Source organism: Ranitomeya variabilis, chromosome 4 (assembly GCF_051348905.1).
Source record: "Ranitomeya variabilis isolate aRanVar5 chromosome 4, aRanVar5.hap1, whole genome shotgun sequence".
NCBI classification, from domain to species: domain Eukaryota; kingdom Metazoa; phylum Chordata; class Amphibia; order Anura; family Dendrobatidae; genus Ranitomeya; species Ranitomeya variabilis.
Window position 1 is genome coordinate 109,216,605 of NC_135235.1, and position 19,236 is coordinate 109,235,840.

At 40.9% G+C, this 19,236-nt stretch overlaps 1 protein-coding gene across 1 annotated transcript; it reads left to right on the forward strand.

The window, feature by feature from the left end:
- The first annotated feature begins 2,398 nt into the window (after nt 1–2,398).
- Nucleotides 2,399–18,046, forward strand: LOC143768468 (beta-microseminoprotein-like). Its single transcript, XM_077257149.1, has 4 exons — nt 2,399–2,461; nt 10,960–11,059; nt 11,663–11,768; nt 17,703–18,046. The coding sequence occupies exons 1-4, from the start codon at nt 2,456–2,458 to the stop codon at nt 17,827–17,829; spliced, it is 339 nt and encodes a 112-aa protein (XP_077113264.1). The 5' UTR covers nt 2,399–2,455; the 3' UTR covers nt 17,830–18,046.
- Nucleotides 18,047–19,236: the final 1,190 nt, after the last annotated feature.

A 19,236-nucleotide genomic window follows, 5' to 3' on the forward strand; every position in this document is an offset into this window, starting at 1 on the left:
TAATTATGTTTTTACCATCAACATTTTGTTTTAGCCCCAGATTTTACATTTTCACATTGGGAAGGCACCAATATTTGTCCCACAATTTCTGCTGAATGTAGAAATTCCTCATATGTGACTGTATAGTACTGCTTAACCACACAGTGAGACTCTGGAAGGATGGAGTGCTATTTGCCTCCTGGAGTGCAGATTTTCCTAGAATACTTTGTGGACTTCATATACAGAGCCCCTAACTGCTAGAAGAGCAAAGAGCAAAATCCCCCTGAAGTGACCCAATTTTGAAAATTATACCCCTTTGGAAATTTATTTACAGGTGTAGTGACAGGTGTGTTATCCTGAAACAAGCAGCAGTGGATGTTGCTGATTGAAAATTGCAAACTGCCATTGTAATGAAGAGTACGTTGTAGTGAGCAATATGTTGTAGTGACCAGTACATTGTAGTGACCAGTATGTTGCTTTTCCCAGCTCATGCTTCTGGAGGCACGCGCCCGTAAATTAGGTGGGCTCTCATCAAAATAGAAATGCCAAACATGTGAATACTAAATGTGGTTTAGGCACACTGTGGGGCTCAGGAGATAAGGGGGTATTTGGATTTGGGAGCAGAGAATTACTGTAGCTGAATTTCTTTTTCGGACAAGGAGCCATTATGCTTTTACTGAGCCTTTATACAACCAGTAACATGGAAGCCCCCTATATTTCTATTGAGAGATGACAGACCTGAGTGGGGACTTGTTTTTGTTAGAAACATTTTACATAACATTTGGGATCACATGCTGAGCACTTTATTGGGGTTTCCATCTAAATCTCTGAGTGGCATGATTCAGATGAAACATCCTAGGGATCCATTCACTATAATGAGACAGAAGAGTTACTCTGGACTCTGCTTGGCCTCTGCTCAGCATTGTCCTTCTTTTCAGAAGTGCACAAAATTGTGGCGGACTGTGTTTTCATACACGCCTAAGAAGACTGACACTGCCAGATAACAGGTAAGATTGTGTCCACAGTGCCTCCATCAGCCTCATTATAGGGAATCTTCCACCGGGTTCCATCTGAATCACGTTTTTCAGAGATTTACACGGAAATCCCGGTATAAGCGCTCAGTGCAGAGTGCAGGATAAATGTGAGCCGAGACTTACTGTAATCTTTAGAAGGCAGAATGCGCAAATCAAAAGCAGGTGAAGAATTGGTTTTATTTATTTATTTTTTACACAATTTTTTTAAAGTCATTAGATTACTTTATTCTACGGTTTCGTGGTATTACAGTGATACCAGATTTATAGCATTTTTTTTCTGTTTGGCTGCTGTCACACACTAAAAGATGCTTTTAAGGAAAGGAAAAAAAGATCCAGCAGTAGGCGTGAGTGAGCTAAAAAATAACCTTTATTCCATAGTGATTAAAAAAATGGAAAAAACGTAATGTCAGGCACTATACACCATTGGAACCGATCAACAGTCATGATCATGAGGAAGACTAACGTTGATGATGTCGTTGATCTGTGCTCGATGTCCACAGATGGGGTTGTGCTCACAGCCCAACACCATGCAGGATGCTTGGCATTTGCCACAGAACACCACTGACTTGTTGTTGCCCCAAGGCTGAAATATGCCAGTCAGCCCCTGTGTACCACCATACCCTGCATTATTTATATAGTGTGGGATTTAATACATTTACTATCACAAAATCTTGCTATGTAAATTGCATGGAGCTTTGTAGCATACTTCATAAGTAGAGTGGGGGGGCTGCCTAATTGTTGCCACTTGCTACATCTGTAGTGCAGGTAGAGAGTAGTGCAGTTTATGCAGTATACTGTAGAGACCATTACAGATCCATATTTTAGAGCGTACAGATCAGGGGTGAAAACCATTTGTATACATGTTCAGATATCTACAGCATATTTTTGCATGAAGAAGAGCTTGAATGGAATCTGTCAGAAGGTTTATGCTATGTAATCTGAGGACAACATGATGTTGGGGTTAAAACACTAACATCAGCTGTGTGCCACTTATTAGGCTGTGTGCTGTTGTTTACTTGTAATGAAGATTTTATCACTAGGACATTATCATTGCTGGGACTAGCTGCCTTGTTCCAAGTCATCCGACCACGCCACCTCCCATGATAAGCAGTACTTAGCACGTGCTTGTATCTAACTTATAGCTGACTTGGACATAAAACAAATAAAGTGGAAAAATAGATAGGCAACACAAATACAAATGAAACCTAGTTATTCTGCACATGTAGTGTATTAAATTGGGATATTTCAGATTAATTGTGCAAAGGAAGTATGATGAGTTACTCAGCTCTGGATTTCAGAATTGCAGCCAAATGATGAAGCCAAGAAAGATGCAATGAGAAAAACATTGTTTTTCATTGGTAAAAGAAATTTCTCAATATTTGTTGAACTAAGAGTTTAAATAACATTCAGTACAAAAGTTCAGCAGCTGCAGAGAACACGTCATGATGGTGAGTACTCTATCACTATATTACCCTCAGGTTCATACAAAGCAGTTTTGATATATATGTCATATACGGTATGTTCAGGGCATAGCGTCCTTTCAGTTTTACTTTGATAATAATTGGAAAAAAACATTAAAAACTCATGTGCAAAAATGTACTAATTGAAAAACATCAATAACTTTAGCAAAAATCAACTATAAAGTGATCATAGTGTTGTCAGTGCAGCATACACGTAGGCATCAGCATGAGAACTGTGCTTTGTACTTTGCTGTTACAAGTAAACAAGTGAAGAAAGTTTAGTGATAGACTATTAGCCAATACATATGCCATCTTTTTTCCAAATATATATATAGTGGACAATAAAATGGCACTCAGAAGGCAACTGAGGAAATATAGCCATAATTGTTTATTATAACAATATATCTAGTTAAATACATTTTCTGATTATCAGTCACCCATAGGCCTTATTTGTTTTTGTTTTGAAATTTTCTTGTATACTTTTTTGCAGTGTATTTTAAAGGGAATCTGTCACCAGGTCTGAGCGCAGCATATTATAGAAACAGAGATCCTGATTCCAGCAATGTGTTACATAATGGGTTGCTCACGCTGCAGTTTTTATAAAATCTCTTTTTAATCTGCTGCAGATCTACCAGTTCTCTGAATGCTGACCTCAGTATAAACCCACCTACACCACGGATTGGAAGATTTCTGTACACACTGTGCATAGGCAGAAAGCTGCCAATCAGTGGTGGGGGCAGGGTTATAAAGGCACTCAAAAATATGGAGGTCTACCTGGTTTGCCAGTCTTCCAGGAATAATCTCATGTGGATTTATCAAAACTGCATCAAGCAGTAAGTGACACATCACTGGAATGAGGGTATCTGCGCCTACATTATACTGCTCTCAGACCTGGTGACCGACTCCCTTTAACCCCTTCACCCCAAGCCTATTTTCAACTTCATGACTAGGCCAAATTTTACAATTCTGACCATTGTCACTTTATGAGGTAATAACTATGGAACACTGCAATGGATCTCACTGATTATGAGATTTTTTCATGACATTTCGTACTTCATGATGGTGGTAAAACTTGTTTGATACAACTTTTGATTCTTTGAGAAAAAAAATGCTAATTTGGCGAAAAGTTTAAACATTTTGCAATTTTCAAACTTTTAATATTTATGCCCTTAAACCACAGAGATACATCACACAAATAGTTACTGTATTTTTCGGACTATAAGACGCACCGGACCATAAGACGCTTCCCAAATTTTCAGAAGTAAAATAGGGAAAAAAAATAATGTGTCAAATGGGGGTCTGTCTTACAGTCAGAATTCAGCTTACCAGGGAAGGGACCGGCACAGGTGGAGGAGTGGTCACATGGGTCATTTGGTGGTCCAGGCTGGTGTGGTGGCATCTGGGAAATCCCATCCCAAGCTGGTGTGGTGGTGGTGGCTCTGTGCTGGAGCAGGGGTGATGGCTCTGTGCTGGGGCAGGGGTGGCGGCTCTGCGCTGGGGCTCTGTGCTGGGGCAGGAGCTCTGTGCTGTGGCAAGGGCTCTGTGCTAGGGCTCTGTGCTGGGGCAAGGGCTCTGTGCGGGGGCTCTGTGCTGGGGCAAGGGCTCTGTACTGGGGCAAGGGCTCTGTACTGGGGCAAGGGCTCTATGCTGGGGCTCTGTGCTGGGGCAGGAGCTCTGTGCTGTGGCAGGGGCTCTGTGCTGGGGCAAGGGCTCTGTGCTGGGGCAAGGGCTCTGTGCTGGGGCAAGGGCTCTGTGCTGGGGCTCTGTGCTGGGGCAAGGGCTCTGTGAGGGGGCTCTGTGCTGGGGCAAGGGCTCTGTACTGGGGCTCTGTGCTGGGGCAGGGGCTCTGTGCTCCGCTCTGTGCTGGGGTGGTGGCTCTGTGCTGGGGCAGAGGCTCTGTGCTGGGGTTCTGTGCTAGGGCAGGGCTCTGTGCCGGGGCAGGGGCTCTGTGCTGGGGCAGGGGCTCTGTGCTTCAGCTCTGTGCTGGGGCAGGGGCTCTGTGCTGGGGTTCTGTGCTGGGGCAGGGGCTCTGTGCTAGGGCAGGGGCTCTGTGCTGGGGCAGGGGCTCTGTGCTTCGGCTCTGTACTGGGGCAGGGGCTCTGTGCTGGGGCAGGGGCTCTGTCCTGGGACAGGGGCTCTGTGCTCCGGGGCAGGGGCTGTGCTCTGGTGCAGTGGCAGCAGCTCTCTGTGCTCTGTGGGGGGCTCCGCTGGCATTTCTTCAAATCCCGGAGGCCCCCGCACATCTGTTGCTGCCATGTTGCAGTGGCCTCTGGGAATATGGCCTCAGGGGAACATGGCTGCTGGGCCGGGGGTGGCGCATGCTCAGATTCAAATCTCGGCAACGAGATCTCGTCCCGAGATCTCATCTCCCAAGATCTATGGATGAGATCTGAATCTGAGCATGCGCTGACCCTGGCCCGGGGACCATGTTCCCGGAGGGCAACGCAATATGGCAGCAACGGATGTGCGGGGGCCTCCGGGCTTTGACAAATTGCCGGCGGAGCCCCCAACGGAGCACAGAGAGCTGCTGTCACTTCCCCGGAGCACAGCCAGCCACTACCACACCACAGAGCTCCGCCGCACCGCCACAGTCGCAGGATTTGTAAGTATATTGCGACCATAAGACGCACCCCCACTTCCCCCAAAAAATTTTGGGAAAAAAGTGTGTCTTATTGTCCTTAAAATACGGTAATAAATAACATTTCCCACATGTCTACTTTCCATCAGCAGAATGAAACATAATTTTTCTTTGTTAGGAAGTTATAATGGTTAAAAGTTGACCAGCGATTTCTCAATTTTCCAACCAAATATACAAAACCATTTTTTGGGGCGCCACATCACATTCGAAGTGACGTTGAAGGGTCTATATGACAGAAAATACCCAAAAATGACACCATTCCAAATACTGCACCCCTCAAGGTACTCAAAACCACATTCAAGAAGTTTATTAACCATTCAGCCTCATCACAGGAATTAATAGAATGTGGAAGGAAAGAATGAACATTGAACTTTTTTTCCCCAAAATGTTACTTTAGACCCCCATTTTTTTGATTTTTACAAGGGTGACAGAAGAAAATCGACTCCAAAATGTATTGTACAATTTTTCTGAGCACATCGGTATCCCATATATGGTAAAAAAAAACACTGGGTGTACAGCAGGGCTTGGAAGGGAAGGAGCGTCTTTTGACTTTTTGAATGTAAAATTTACTGAAATAATTAGCGGACGCCATGTTGCATTTGGAGAGCCCCTAATGTGCCTAAGTAATAGAAACCCCCATAAGTGTCACCATTCTGGAAAGTATATAATGAATAAATAACTTGGCACTCAACTGATTGATGGTGATATAAAGCAATGAATATTTATTTCTTGGATCGCAGTCCAGTTTAAATGTTTCGGTTAAACATTAGACCTTCTTCAGTAAACTGCATTAAAAATATATGAGGAAATAATAAATTAGGACCTAATCTACATTCAATGATAGTCCACAAGCAGTCGGGTATGTGAAAAATGTTATTTTACCCCTATCCTTCCTTTCCTGCCTTCCAATCCATCACATATCACAAAATGATTGTGAGATTTACCTTACCTGTTCTGCCTTGTTGTTACTTACTTACGTTTAAACTGGACTGCGATCCAAGAAATAAATATTCATTGCTTTATATCACCATCAATCAGTTGAGTGCCAAGTTATTTATTCATTATATGCTCTCTGGTGTGGGAAACCTATCTTGAGCACCAACACAGCAGTGCCACGATATATTTCACATTCTGGAAAGTAGACTCCTCAAGGAATTTGTCTAGATGTGTGGTGAGCACTTTAAGCCCAGAGGTGCTTCGCGGAATTTTACAACGTTGATCTGTGAAAATGAAAAAAAATATATATTTTCCCACAAAAATGTTGTTTTAGCCCACAATTTTTTAATTTTCACAAGGATAGCAGGAGAAATTAGATCTCAAAATTTGTTGTGCAATTTTTGCTGAGTACGCCAAACCCCATATGTGGTCAGAAACTACTTTTGAGGCATAGTGAAAGCTCAGAAGGAAAGAAGTGCCATACTGGAGTTCAGATTTTGCTGGACTATTCTGAGGGTGGCATGTCACATTGGCAGAACCCCTAAGGAGCCAGAACAGAAAAACCATTCATAAGAGACCCCATTTTACAAATTACACCTCTCAATGAATTTATCTAGGTGTGCAGTGATCATATTGAAACCACAGGCGGATCACCGAATTTTATACTATTGGGGAGCGAAGAAAAAAATAATTATGTTTTTACCATCAACATTTTGTTTTAGCCCCAGATTTTACATTTTCACATTGGGAAGCGGATAAAAATGGCACCAATATTTGTCCCACAATTTCTGCTGAATGTACAAATTCCTCATATGTGACTGTATAGTACTGCTTAACCACACAGCGAGACTCTGGAAGGATGGAGTGCTATTTGCCTCCTGGAGTGCAGATTTTCCTAGAATAGTTTGTGGACTTCATATACAGAGCCCCTAACTGCTAGAAGAGCAAAGAGCAAAATCCCCCTGAAGTGACCCAATTTTGGAAATTATACCCCTTTGGAAATTTATTTACAGGTGTAGTGACAGGTGTGTTATCCAGAAACAAGCAGCAGTGGATGTTGCTGATTGAAAATTGCAAACTGCCATTGTAATGAAGAGTACGTTGTAGTGAGCAATATGTTGTAGTGACCAGTACATTGTAGTGACCAGTATGTTGCTTTTCCCAGCTCATGCTTCTGGAGACACGCGCCCGTAAATTAGGTGGGCTCTCATCAAAATAGAAATGCCAAACATGTGAATACTAAATGTGGTTTAGGCACACTGTGGGGCTCAGGAGATAAGGGGGTATTTGGATTTGGGAGCACAGAATTAGCTGAATTTCTTTTTCGGACAAGGAGCCATTATGCTTTTACTGAGCCTTTATACAACCAGTAACATGGAAGCCCCCTATATTTCTATTGAGAGATGACAGACCTGAGTGGGGACTTGTTTTTGTTAGAAACATTTTACATAACATTTGGGATCACATGCTGAGCACTTTATTGGGGTTTCCATCTAAATCTCTGAGTGGCATGATTCAGATGAAACATCCTAGGGATCCATTCACTATAATGAGACAGAAGAGTTACTCTGGACTCTGCTTGGCCTCTGCTCAGCATTGTCCTTCTTTTCAGAAGTGCACAAAATTGTAGCGGACTGTGTTTTCATACACGCCTAAGAAGACTGACACTGCCAGATCACAGGTAAGATTGTGTCCACAGTGCCTCCATCAGCCTCATTATAGGGAATCTTCCACCGGGTTCCATCTGAATCACGTTTTTCAGAGATTTACACGGAAATCCCGGTATAAGCGCTCAGTGCAGAGTGCAGGATAAATGTGAGCCGAGACTTACTGTAATCTTTAGAAGGCAGAATGCACAAATCAAAAGCAGGTGAAGAATTGGTTTTATTTATTTATTTTTTACACAATTTTTTTAAAGTCATTAGATTACTTTATTCTACGGTTTCGTGGTATTACAGTGATACCAGATTTATAGCATTTTTTTTTCTGTTTGGCTGCTGTCACACACTAAAAGATGCTTTTAAGGAAAGGAAAAAAAAGATCCAGCAGTAGGCGTGAGTGAGCTAAAAAATAACCTTTATTCTATAGTGATTAAAAAAATGGAAAAAACGTAATGTCAGGCACTATACACCATTGGAACCGATCAACGGTCATGATCATGAGGAAGACTAACGTTGATGACGTCGTTGATCTGTGCCCGATGTCCACAGATGGGGGTTGTGCTCACAGCCCAACACCGTGCAGGACGCTTGGCATTTGCCACAGAACACCAGGATTGGCAAAGTTGCCACTGGCGCCTTATGCTCTTCACAGATGAAAGCAGGTTCACACGGAGCACATGTGACAGATGTGACAGTCTGGAGATGCCGTGGAGAGCGATCTGCTGCCTGCAACATCCTTCAGCATGACTGGTTTGGCAGTGGGTCAGTAATGGTGTGGGGTGGCATTTCTTTGGAGGGCCGCACAGCCCTCCATGTGCTCGCCAGAGGTAGCCTGACTGACATTAGGTACCAAGATGAGATCCTCAGACCCCTTGTGAGTCCATATGCTGGTGCAGTTGGCCCTAGGTTTCTCCTAATGCAGGACAATGCCAGACCTAAATCAAATGGGAATGGTGACAGTTTTCTTGTGTAGGGTGTCTTGCATTGAAATCTGCTGTAATGACCCAGTTACTGCGTTCACCAGACATCAACACAATTTCTATCAGCTCCTCCTCACGTGTTAACCTCTGCGAGATGTCAATGGCTGTAAACAAAGAGAAACTTGTTTATAACTCATGAAAGAATAAAGTTACGTTAAAACCAAGCACACCATTGTTTTTCTTGTGAAATTCTCAATAAGTTTGATGTGTCACATGACCCTCTTCCCATTGGAAAAAAAGAAGTTGGATCCAAAATGACCGACTTCCAAATGGATGCCATGGTCACCACCCATCTTGAAAAGTTTTCCTCCTCCCATATTACTAATGTGCCACAAACAGGAAGTTGATATCACCAACCATTCCCATTTTATTTATGTGTATCCATATAAATGGCCCGCCCTGTATATACAGCTCTGGCAAAACTTAAGAGACCACCACATCAAACCCCTGTCATGGGCAGCCCAATCTCCAGACCTGAACCCCATTGAAAAACAAAGAAGAACTGCTTACATTTTTGCGCCAGAAGCAGTGTGAAAGACTGGTGGAAAGCATGCCAAGAAGCATGTGATAAAAATCATGGATATTACACAAAATATTGATTTCTGAACACTTCCTGAGTTAAAACATTAGTATTGTTGTTTCTAAATGGATATATATATATATATATATATATATATATATATATATATATATATATATATATATATATATATATATAATCATTTTGTCATTTTTTAAAATATATTTACAACTTTTGTTTCATTTTTTTTAAATCTATTTCTTACTTTTTTACTTTGTCCCATTATGGGGCTTTCACATTTTTTGCAGTCTGGATCACTTGTGTAGTATATCAAAGCAGGAGAACTGCTATGCTATACAAACTGACAGCGCTGCACTGACATACAAACTTGCTACACTGTGCTCTGTGCATGTTGTAGCAAGCTGCTAGCTCTGGTGACTTGCATGTCGTAATGACAACATCAGGTTACCATGGCAATGATAGGCCCCTCACAATGACGTTGCAGGGGGAGAGCAGAGGGGGCTCCCTCCTTCGTCATGCCTGCTAAATGCTGCGATCGATATCGCGGGGCATCCAGTCGGAGAGCAGATGGGGCTCTTTCCCTCAGCATGTCTGCTAAATGCAGCCTTTGATATATATCGCAGCATTTAGGGGGTTAAAGTGACAGGAGTGGCGCAGGGGTACCTGGCACTGAGTGCTGACACCCTGCGGCGATCGCACACACACAGCCTCCTGTGCACGGGTGATCGCATGACGTATATATACTGCTTCAGTCATGAAGTCTTTCTCAACAATGACGTATACATACCTCAAATTTTGGGAAGTGGTTAAAATTAAAAAGTAAAAAACTACAAGAAAACTTCAAGTGATAACAAATAAGGCCTGAGAGCAGCATAATGTAGGGGCAGAGACCCACTTTGTTTGAAAAGTGCTATATGGTGTAAAAACCTGACTTGAAGTCGGTATCCGGTCACAAGATATTGATGATAAATCCTTAGGATAAGGCTCATGCAGATGTCTGTGCAAAATTGGTCCAAGCATGGACCGCTAATGCATGGACTGGCCAAGGGTCTCCTGCCCCGAGCGTGACAGCTTCATAAAAATATATGAAGCATTGTGGTCCGTGATCGAACCGATTAGCCTGGAAGCCTACATGAGCCCTAAGCTATAAATATCAGATTGGTGAGGGTCCATACCGACAACCCCCACCGATCAGCTGTTAAAAGTTCTGGCAGCTTATAAAAAAAGTAAGACAAGTGGTTGGGGTAAGCAATTTAGGTATTAATGTTTAGTATTCTCAGCCGAAAAAAACGTAATCAAAAATTCCCATTCACAGTCTCCATCTTCCTTTACGTAAGTACACATAGTACAACTTTTGTTCTTTCCAAAGTGAAGTGAACATCAGAAAATATTTTCATTTGGTCAAAAATTCACTTTCCAAAAATATATTCTTTTATGTTTTTACCTGTGCTAGTTTTACAGTCACCCATGTAGTAGGACATCAATGCATGGAGCTTCCACAACATTTGACAAAAATTTACAGATACCCAACATTACTGCTCAAAATGATATTGAAATTTACAACACTGATGTGCATGTCATCACATCCACCAAAAATCCTCATAAATAATAGGTTTATTACTGATCTAGAGAGCGGGGGGGATTATATAAATTGCCTTTGTGTTTTTGAATGAGTGAAATTGATCAATCTTAGGTCCCCAAAGGCTATAAAACTTTGCCTTTTATTTCAGAAATCCTATTTGGTGATTGCTTGGTTTGGTGCTGGGATCTTTATGGGTGTTTGCAATGCCGCCTGCTTTTTCCAAGGATCTGTGGATGGAGATGCTGGGGGTAAGATTTCTTTATATAGATATATATATATATATATATATATATATATATATATATATATATATATATATATATATATATATATATATATATATATATATATTTAGGGGGGGGGGGGGTTTGTGTGGGATTAAAGTAGGTGGATGACTAGACTATATAACTTTAGAAAATGCAACTTTTAGCACCAGCCACATAATGTGTGTAAATTCAGGATTCCCCTGTCCTTGTATAAAATTATAATAAAAAAGAAACTCTCCATACAATGTTTTAATATTTTAATGTATTAAACATTCACTTGCACATATGCAAATATAAACATATGTACAACATAGACTTTTACAATATTCTCCCACGGTGTATGGCTATCCAGGTAGAAGGATGGTTCTTGGTTTCCAAAATAAAGATCTTCATTTGTTGACGATGCTGAGATGTAAAAAAATGTTTTGTTTTCTTTTTTTTCTGGTCGAGGTGCCATGACTGATTATAGGTTTTATCTGGTAGTGTAAACATTCCAGTATAATACCAGGAAAAACGTTTCTGGACCAGTGTGGTGCTTTTTTCTGCATGAGAATTTTGTTGTGATTGAGTATTTTTATTTTCTAGGATGCAGTCATGAAGGAGAGCTGCACAATTATGGTTCATCATGGACATCAAAGGAGTGCCTAAATTGTAACTGCCATTATGATGGGGCTATGACATGTTGCTCTAAGTAAGTTGTTTATGAAGTTCACTATAAATAAAGTCGTTTGCAGTCACTTTATATGAAATCATGAAATTGTGTGTTGTTCATACTGTCACGATTCCCTTGTATTCTTGCGGAGAGGATGGTCACATTACATGTGCCATCTAGATTCTCATCCAGCTTCTCTCAATAGACAAGTGGATGAGAGCCTAGTCAGCATTTGACCACAACTATGCAACTTGCATACTGAATGTCACATTACTGCCCACTCGTACAGTGAATACATGGGAAATCTGACTATGCGCAGAACACACGATTCAGCAGTCTGGAGTTACATTTCGGAAATGTATTATTAGATTTCTATCAATCTGAAGTTTTCCATAATGCCTTATTTATAGGGAGCACAGTGGCTTATTTTAGACCTAGTTTTCTTTTGCAGATTGAAAAGTGAAGAAGACTTCTCCTTCTCCAGCTAGTAACTGTACAGGGTCTTAGATTTCATAAGGTAGTATATACAGGAAAAGACTTCTCTGATTCTAAAAAGTGTTATTCCCATCACCAAAAGTCATTACCCATGTAATAGATAGGTGACAACATAGGGATTGGTAAGATTGATGGGGACCTACACCAAACCGAAGAACAAATTTCTGAAATTATTGGTTGCAATGAAGCGGTAGCCATTCATGTGAGTCACAGCTCCATTCATTGGTTGAGGAACTAAGGCTAGTTTCACACTAGCGTTCAGCAGGGCAGATGTATGCGGATGCCTCCTCATGCATCGTTTTGATGCTGTGCTGACCTGCATCGAACGCAACATGCTGCATTTTGTTGCGACCGGCGCAGCCCCAAAACGACGCATGCGGAGGCACATGCATACATCCGCATGGCCTGCGTACCCAATATTAAAGATAGGGTACGCAAGATGCTTGCAGATGTAGGTGGAGCTGAAGGAAGAGGCATGGCAGTGGGCGGGGCTTAACAGAGGAAGAAGGCTTTTTGCCGCAGCCCTGCCGAATGCAAGTCTGAAACCAGCCTAACATACTCGTCTATCTCAGGCAGTCCCACAAACAATGAAAGGAAAAAAAAAACACAAGAATTGAGCTTAACTTGAGTTGGTACACATGCAAAGGTTGAACGCATGTTCACATTGGCCACAAAACATTAAAAACAAGAGAAAAAAGTAAGCAAAAACCCTGATGTAACTAAGTAAAAAAGTGAAAGGGCATTTAAATAACAAAGAGTTTTTAGTAATACTGTTTTTTGATCAAAAAATAGCACAAAAGCCATCCCACCTCAGGTAACTCTGATCGGGACAGTCCTACAATGAACAACAATAATTTACGTTTATTTATGAAATGAAGTGAATATACTCGTTACTCGAGATTTCTCGAGCACGCTCGGGGTCCTCCAAGAATTTTTTAGTGCTCGGAGATTTAGTTTTCCTCACCTCAGCTGAATGATTTACATCTGTTAGCCAGCATAAGTACATGTGGGGATTCCGTAGCAACCAGGCAACCCCCACATGAACTTATGCTGGCTAACAGATGTAAATCATTCAGCTGAGGCAAGAAAAACTAAATCTCCGAGCACTAAAAAATACTCAGAGGACCCCCGAGCATGCTGGGGAAATCTCGAGTAACGAGTATATTCGCTCATTACTATTAGGTAAGTTAAAAGTTAATCAGCAATTTTTCACTTTTCCAAAAAAACCTATTTTTTGGGGGATCACAGCAAATTTGAAACAGCTTTGAAGGACTATAGAAAATACCCAAAAGTGACACTATTTTAAAAACTGCACCCCTCAAAGTACTCAAAACTACATACACCGATATCCCATAGGTGGTGGAAAACTACTGTTTTGGACACACGGCAGGATTCGGAAGGGAAGGAGCACCATTTTCATTGAAGAGTGCAAAATTATCTGGAATAGATAACGTATGCCATGTCATGTCTGCAGAGCCCCTGATATTCCTAACCAATTTAAACCCCTGAGCCAGTGACCCCAATTTGAAAACTACACCCCTCAAGGAATGTATCTAGAGGTTTGATGTGCACCTTGTACCCACAGATGCTTCACAGAATTTTATAACGTTGAGCTGTGTAAAATGAAATGGGGGCACCACCAAATGAATGGGATACACCTATGGCATATCAATACATTTTTCCCACAAAAATGTTGCTTTTGCCCCAATTGTTTTCATTTTCACAAGGGAGCAGAAGAAAATAGACCTTACAATTTATTGTGCAATTTCTCCTGAATAAACCAATACTTCATATGTGATGGAAAACTACTGTATGGGCAAATAGCATGGCTCTGAAGAAAAGAAGCTCCATTTAACTTTTGGAGTTTAAAATTGGCTGGAATAAATAGTGGACACTATATCGCATTTGGAGAGCCTTCAAGGTTCCAAAACAGCAGAAACCCCCATGAGTTACCAAATTTTGGAAACTACACCACTCAAAGAATTTCTCTAGGGGTGTAGTGAGCATTTTCAACCCACAGGTATTTCAAAGAATTGTATAACATTGGGTTGTGAAAAGGAAAAAGTACATTTTTCCACTAAAATATTGTTTTAGCCCCATGTTTTTAATTTTCAAAAGTGCTAATAGGATGAAATGAACCACAAAATTTGTTACGCATTTTCTCCTGAATGCAGCAATACCACATATGTGATCCAAAACTACTTTTTAGGCAGAGTGCAAGGTTCAGAAGAGAAATGGTGCCATATTGAAGTGCAAATTTGCCGGAATGGTTTGCGGGTGCCATGTCACATTGGCAGAGCCTCTGAGGTATCAGAACAGCAAGATCCCCCTTAAGTCACCCCATTTTACAAACTACACCTGTTAGCGAAAATATCTAGTGGTGCAGTAAGCATAGTGACGCCACGTGTTTCACAAAATTTAATACCATTGAACGATAAAGAAATAAGAATTACATTTTACTGTTAAAATGTTGTTTTAGCCCCAGAATTTACATTTTCCCAAGGCAAAATAGGTAAAAATGAACACATAATTTGTTACACAATTTCTCATATATGTCTGTATAGTACTGTTTGGCCACACGATGAGACTCAGGAAGGAAGGAGTGCTATTTGACTTTTGGAAAGCAGATTTTCCTAGAGTAGTTTACAGACTCCATTTGCAGAGCACCTAAGTATGAGAAGAGCAGAAACCTCCCTCAATTGAACCCAATTTGAAAATGACACCCCTCTGGAAATTCATCTACGGGTGTAGTAATAATTTGACTCTATACAGTAGGTGTTTTCCAGAAATAAGCAGAAATGGACGTTGCAGAGTGAAAATGCAAATATGCCATTGGAGTGCCTGTGCATTGTAGTACCCAGTTCATTTTAGTGTCCGTCCATTGTGCCCAGCTTGTGCTGCTGGAGATATGCACTCGTAAATTACTTGGTATCTCCCCGCTATCCATAATGCCAAACATGACAATGCTAAGTGTGGTTTATGCACACTGTGGAGCTCAGGAGCAGGGGGCATTTGGATTTGAAAGCACAGATTTAGCTGGATTTCTTTTGGTGGGAGCCATGTCAGTTTTACAGAGCCTTTGTGCTATCAGTTACGTGGAAGCTCCCTATATTTCTGTGAAGAGATAATAAGCCTGAATGGGGACTTGTTTTTTGTGGATTGATTGGAAGCTTTTATTTGGTTGCATTTTGGGGTACAGAACATTTTCGGTCAGTTCACATTTATCCTGCACTCTATGCTGAGCACTTACATCAGCATTTCCATCTAAATGTGAAATATACGTGATTAGGAATAAACCCCTGATGGATCCATTCACTAAGGAGGCAGCAGAGATACTATGGATTCTGTGTGGCCTCTGTTTGGTGGTATCCGGCTTTTAAGAGCTACAAAAAAAAACTGTGCTTTTATGTAAAAAGATGGACACAGCTGCATCACAGACCAGTCAGCATCCAAGGGTTCAGTATGAATCACGTATTACAGAGATTTTCATGGAAAACCCGGTGTAAGTGCTCAGTGTAGAGTGCAGGATAAATGTGAGCCGACCCTTACTGTGATCTTTGGGAGGCAAATAAATAAATCAACAGCAGGTAAAGAATTTTTTTTTTTTTTCACGACATTTCTTGTGCGGTAAAAGAGATTAGAAGACTTTACTCTTTGGGTGGGTGAGAAAACAGCGATACCAGATTTATATACTTTGTTTAGATTTTGCTACTATAACACACTAAAAAAAGTTTTTACATTGCCATATTTTGAGAGGTATAATTTGTCTATATTTCTGCTGGCAGAGTCATATAAGGGTTAGTTTTTTTGTGGGAATTGAAGTTTGTATTAGTACCATTTTTGGGCACATAATATTTTTTGATCACTTTCTATTCTGATTTCTGGAAGGCAGAATGAACAAAGACAAGCAACCATGGTGGCTCATGGGTAGCATAGCAGCTTTGCAGCGCTGGGGTCCTGGGTTCAAATCCCACCAAGGACGACACATGCAAGCAATTTGTATGTTCTCCCTGTGTTTGTGTGGGTTTTATTCCACTTTTTTTCCTGAGGTATGATGAAAAGAAGTAGTCTTTTGCCACTTTATTTATTTATTTATTTATTTATGTAGGTGTAAATACTATGACAGTTTTAGAGATTGGGTCATTTTGGATGCAACAATACCAAATGTGTGTACTTTTGTTTCTTTTTCCTTCTACATACATACACGCCTTCTTATGATGTACTATACTCGTCATTAGTTGTTAAGGGGTTGAAGGGGTTATCTAGGAATGTTATAATTTTGCATATGGGGCTAAGAACTAACAGCCAGGTATTTCCTGTTCTGCTTGGCGATGATTTCTCCTGGCTCAGAATGGTCAGGGACTACGCCTGTTGATGATTCCCCTGCTTTCATTTTCGTCAAGTCAAGAGAGCAGCATCTTCTCTTCCACTCTGCCCTGTTAATGGGGGTCTCTGCTGATGTCATGGTGATTGACTGCTGGCTCCCGGCTGGCTAATTGTGGGAATTAGGATTAGTAAATTAGGATGATGTCTGCCCTTTCCGCAGAGCAGAGTGGAAGAAGAAGATCTGCTCTGTATGAAGATATGTGACATAAAGCAGGGGAATTGCTGGCTGAGCCAGCAGACATCATCCCAGTGCAGAACAGGCAGTTAGTTATAAACTCAATGCTATGTCATAGCAATCTCTTTTTAAGTGGATCCCTACAAAAAGATTGTGACTTTTGAAAGTGTCTTACTTCAAAGTGTGTTACGCCAGACAACAAACGTAAATACTTTGCTTAATCGTCCCCCCCAAATCCTCCTGGGTCTAGCAGTGGTTTGAGTGTTTTCCTTTAGCCTCTCACATTTTTCCCCTTTCTATACCTCCCCTGTTTCCCACTCTGTTGTTTTGTGAGTGTATTTTATGACTGTAGTTTTCTGTTATCCCTGTCTGTTAAACCTGTCTATTTGGTTAGTGTTATCCTATACACTTTGGCTCCTCACCTCCCTGGATGGGGAGGTATCAGATTAGGATTAGGAGCATAGATAGGTACTAGAACCCGGTGTCTCCACCTTGAGGAGTAATTTGGGAGACAGGGATAAACTAGGATCCCCCTGGTTAGCGGGATCGGGTATGTGCCCACAGTCCCTTGACACTATGTTACAGACACTGAGTGCACACAACCTTATTGAAATATGGTTTTGGGGGTCAGTTCACAGGATGGGTGAAACAATCATATAACAGTGCCTCTGCCAAACTGTGTAAAATGTCAAAGCCTCTTTTTATTTGCCTAAATAATACTACAAGTTTATTGCTATAAATATTGTCAGCATGGTCAGCATTTAGCTACTGAGATAAATAATATGGAAACCCAGGATATAAGAGGATTCCCTAATTGAGTATCACATGGATAACATGTTATACCAGTGACTGTGAACAGACAACTCATTGTGTAATACCTTCTACTCTAATAGTATATTCTTTTTTATTTACTGTAGTTTTGGCAGACCAGTCAATTACAACAAGGTAAAGTGTGAAGCAATCTTTGACAAGGAGGCCTGTGTTTACACAGTGGTTAGAAAAGATAATCCACAGAAGACCTGTAAGCACGCAATGGTGGGATAAATCCATTCGCAAATATCAGCGCTGTAATTTGTAATAAATACTGCATTTACATTCTATGTATAATGACATCAGTTACACTATTACTTGCCATATACATTAGTATGTGTGGTTATATTATGTGCTAAATAAATAAAACAGCTTATTACTAATGATGAAATGAGAAATGTTTGCTTTCTTGACCCAGTAACATGAAGACTAGTAATAAAAGTTGATAGAAGATTTGCTTTGTCTTGGACTACTGAGCACATGTAATATCTCTTACATCTCATGTAGCTATTCCAAAGGAAAGAAATAACATCAAACTCATCCCATACAAGTGTATGGAAGCGAGGCCATGCCCACTGGCCAGGAGTATGTATAACAAATACATAACCTCCAGTCCAGGCTCAGAAACCGGAGAATCCTTGCAGCGCACAGAGTGACTGCAGACTTATCGATTTGGATTTAAATCATGGCCTAGTAACTAAATGGTTCGTCATTTTCATATAAGTATCACTTACAAGGGTTATCAGGGATATTTTTCCCTAGCATTCCCATTATACTTTAAACCAAAAAAAATAGGAGTAAATTAGACCTACCAATAAGACAATTAAGTCTGGTTCAAGTAGACAGCAAAATCTTAAACCCAAAAAAAACACTTGAACATCTAAATCCATAATAATCACATAATACACACCACTGCCTTTATAATATACATAATTTTTATTAAAGACACCAATCTAAATTTGCACAAAACATGATAAAAAACATATAACAAATCTAAAAACAAGGAGAGCATAAATTAGATTTATGATTATACAATTTGATTAATAATCGGTCTAGTAATAATCAATAAAGTACTCTATACTTCATAAATCCAGATAGTGCTGGACTGCTGGTAAGTAGTGTTGAGCGATACCGTCCGATACTTGAAAGTATCGGTATCGGAAAGTATCGGCCGATACCGGCAAAGTATCGGATCCAATCCGATACCGATACCCGATACCAATACAAGTCAATGGGACTCAAGTATTGGACGGTATTCCTGATGGTTCCCAGGGTCTGAAGGAGAGGAAACTCTCCTTCAGGCCCTGGGAACCATATTAATGTGTAAAAGAAAGAATTAAAATAAAAAATATTGCTATACTCACCTCTCCGAGGGAACCGGCAGCGTTGTTTGCTTAAAATTCGCGCTTTTCTTTCCTTACGTGAAGTCCCGGCTTTGTGATTGGTTGCATCGCAGTCACATGGGCGACGCAACCAATCACAGCAAGCCGTGACGTAATTTCAGGTCCTTAAGGATTTTAAAATTACGTCCCGGCTTTGTGATTGGTTGCGTCGCAGTCACATGGGCGACGCAACCAATCACAGCAAGCCGTGACGTAATTTCAGGCCCTTAAGGATTTTAAAATTACGTCCCGGCTTTGT

Coding starts and splice junctions, on each gene's coding strand:
- LOC143768468 (XM_077257149.1), top strand. Junction 11,060..11,662: donor TGTGGATGGAGATGCTGGGG/GTAAGATTTCTT, acceptor TTTATTTTCTAG/GATGCAGTCATGAAGGAGAG. Junction 11,769..17,702: donor GCTATGACATGTTGCTCTAA/GTAAGTTGTTTA, acceptor TATTTACTGTAG/TTTTGGCAGACCAGTCAATT.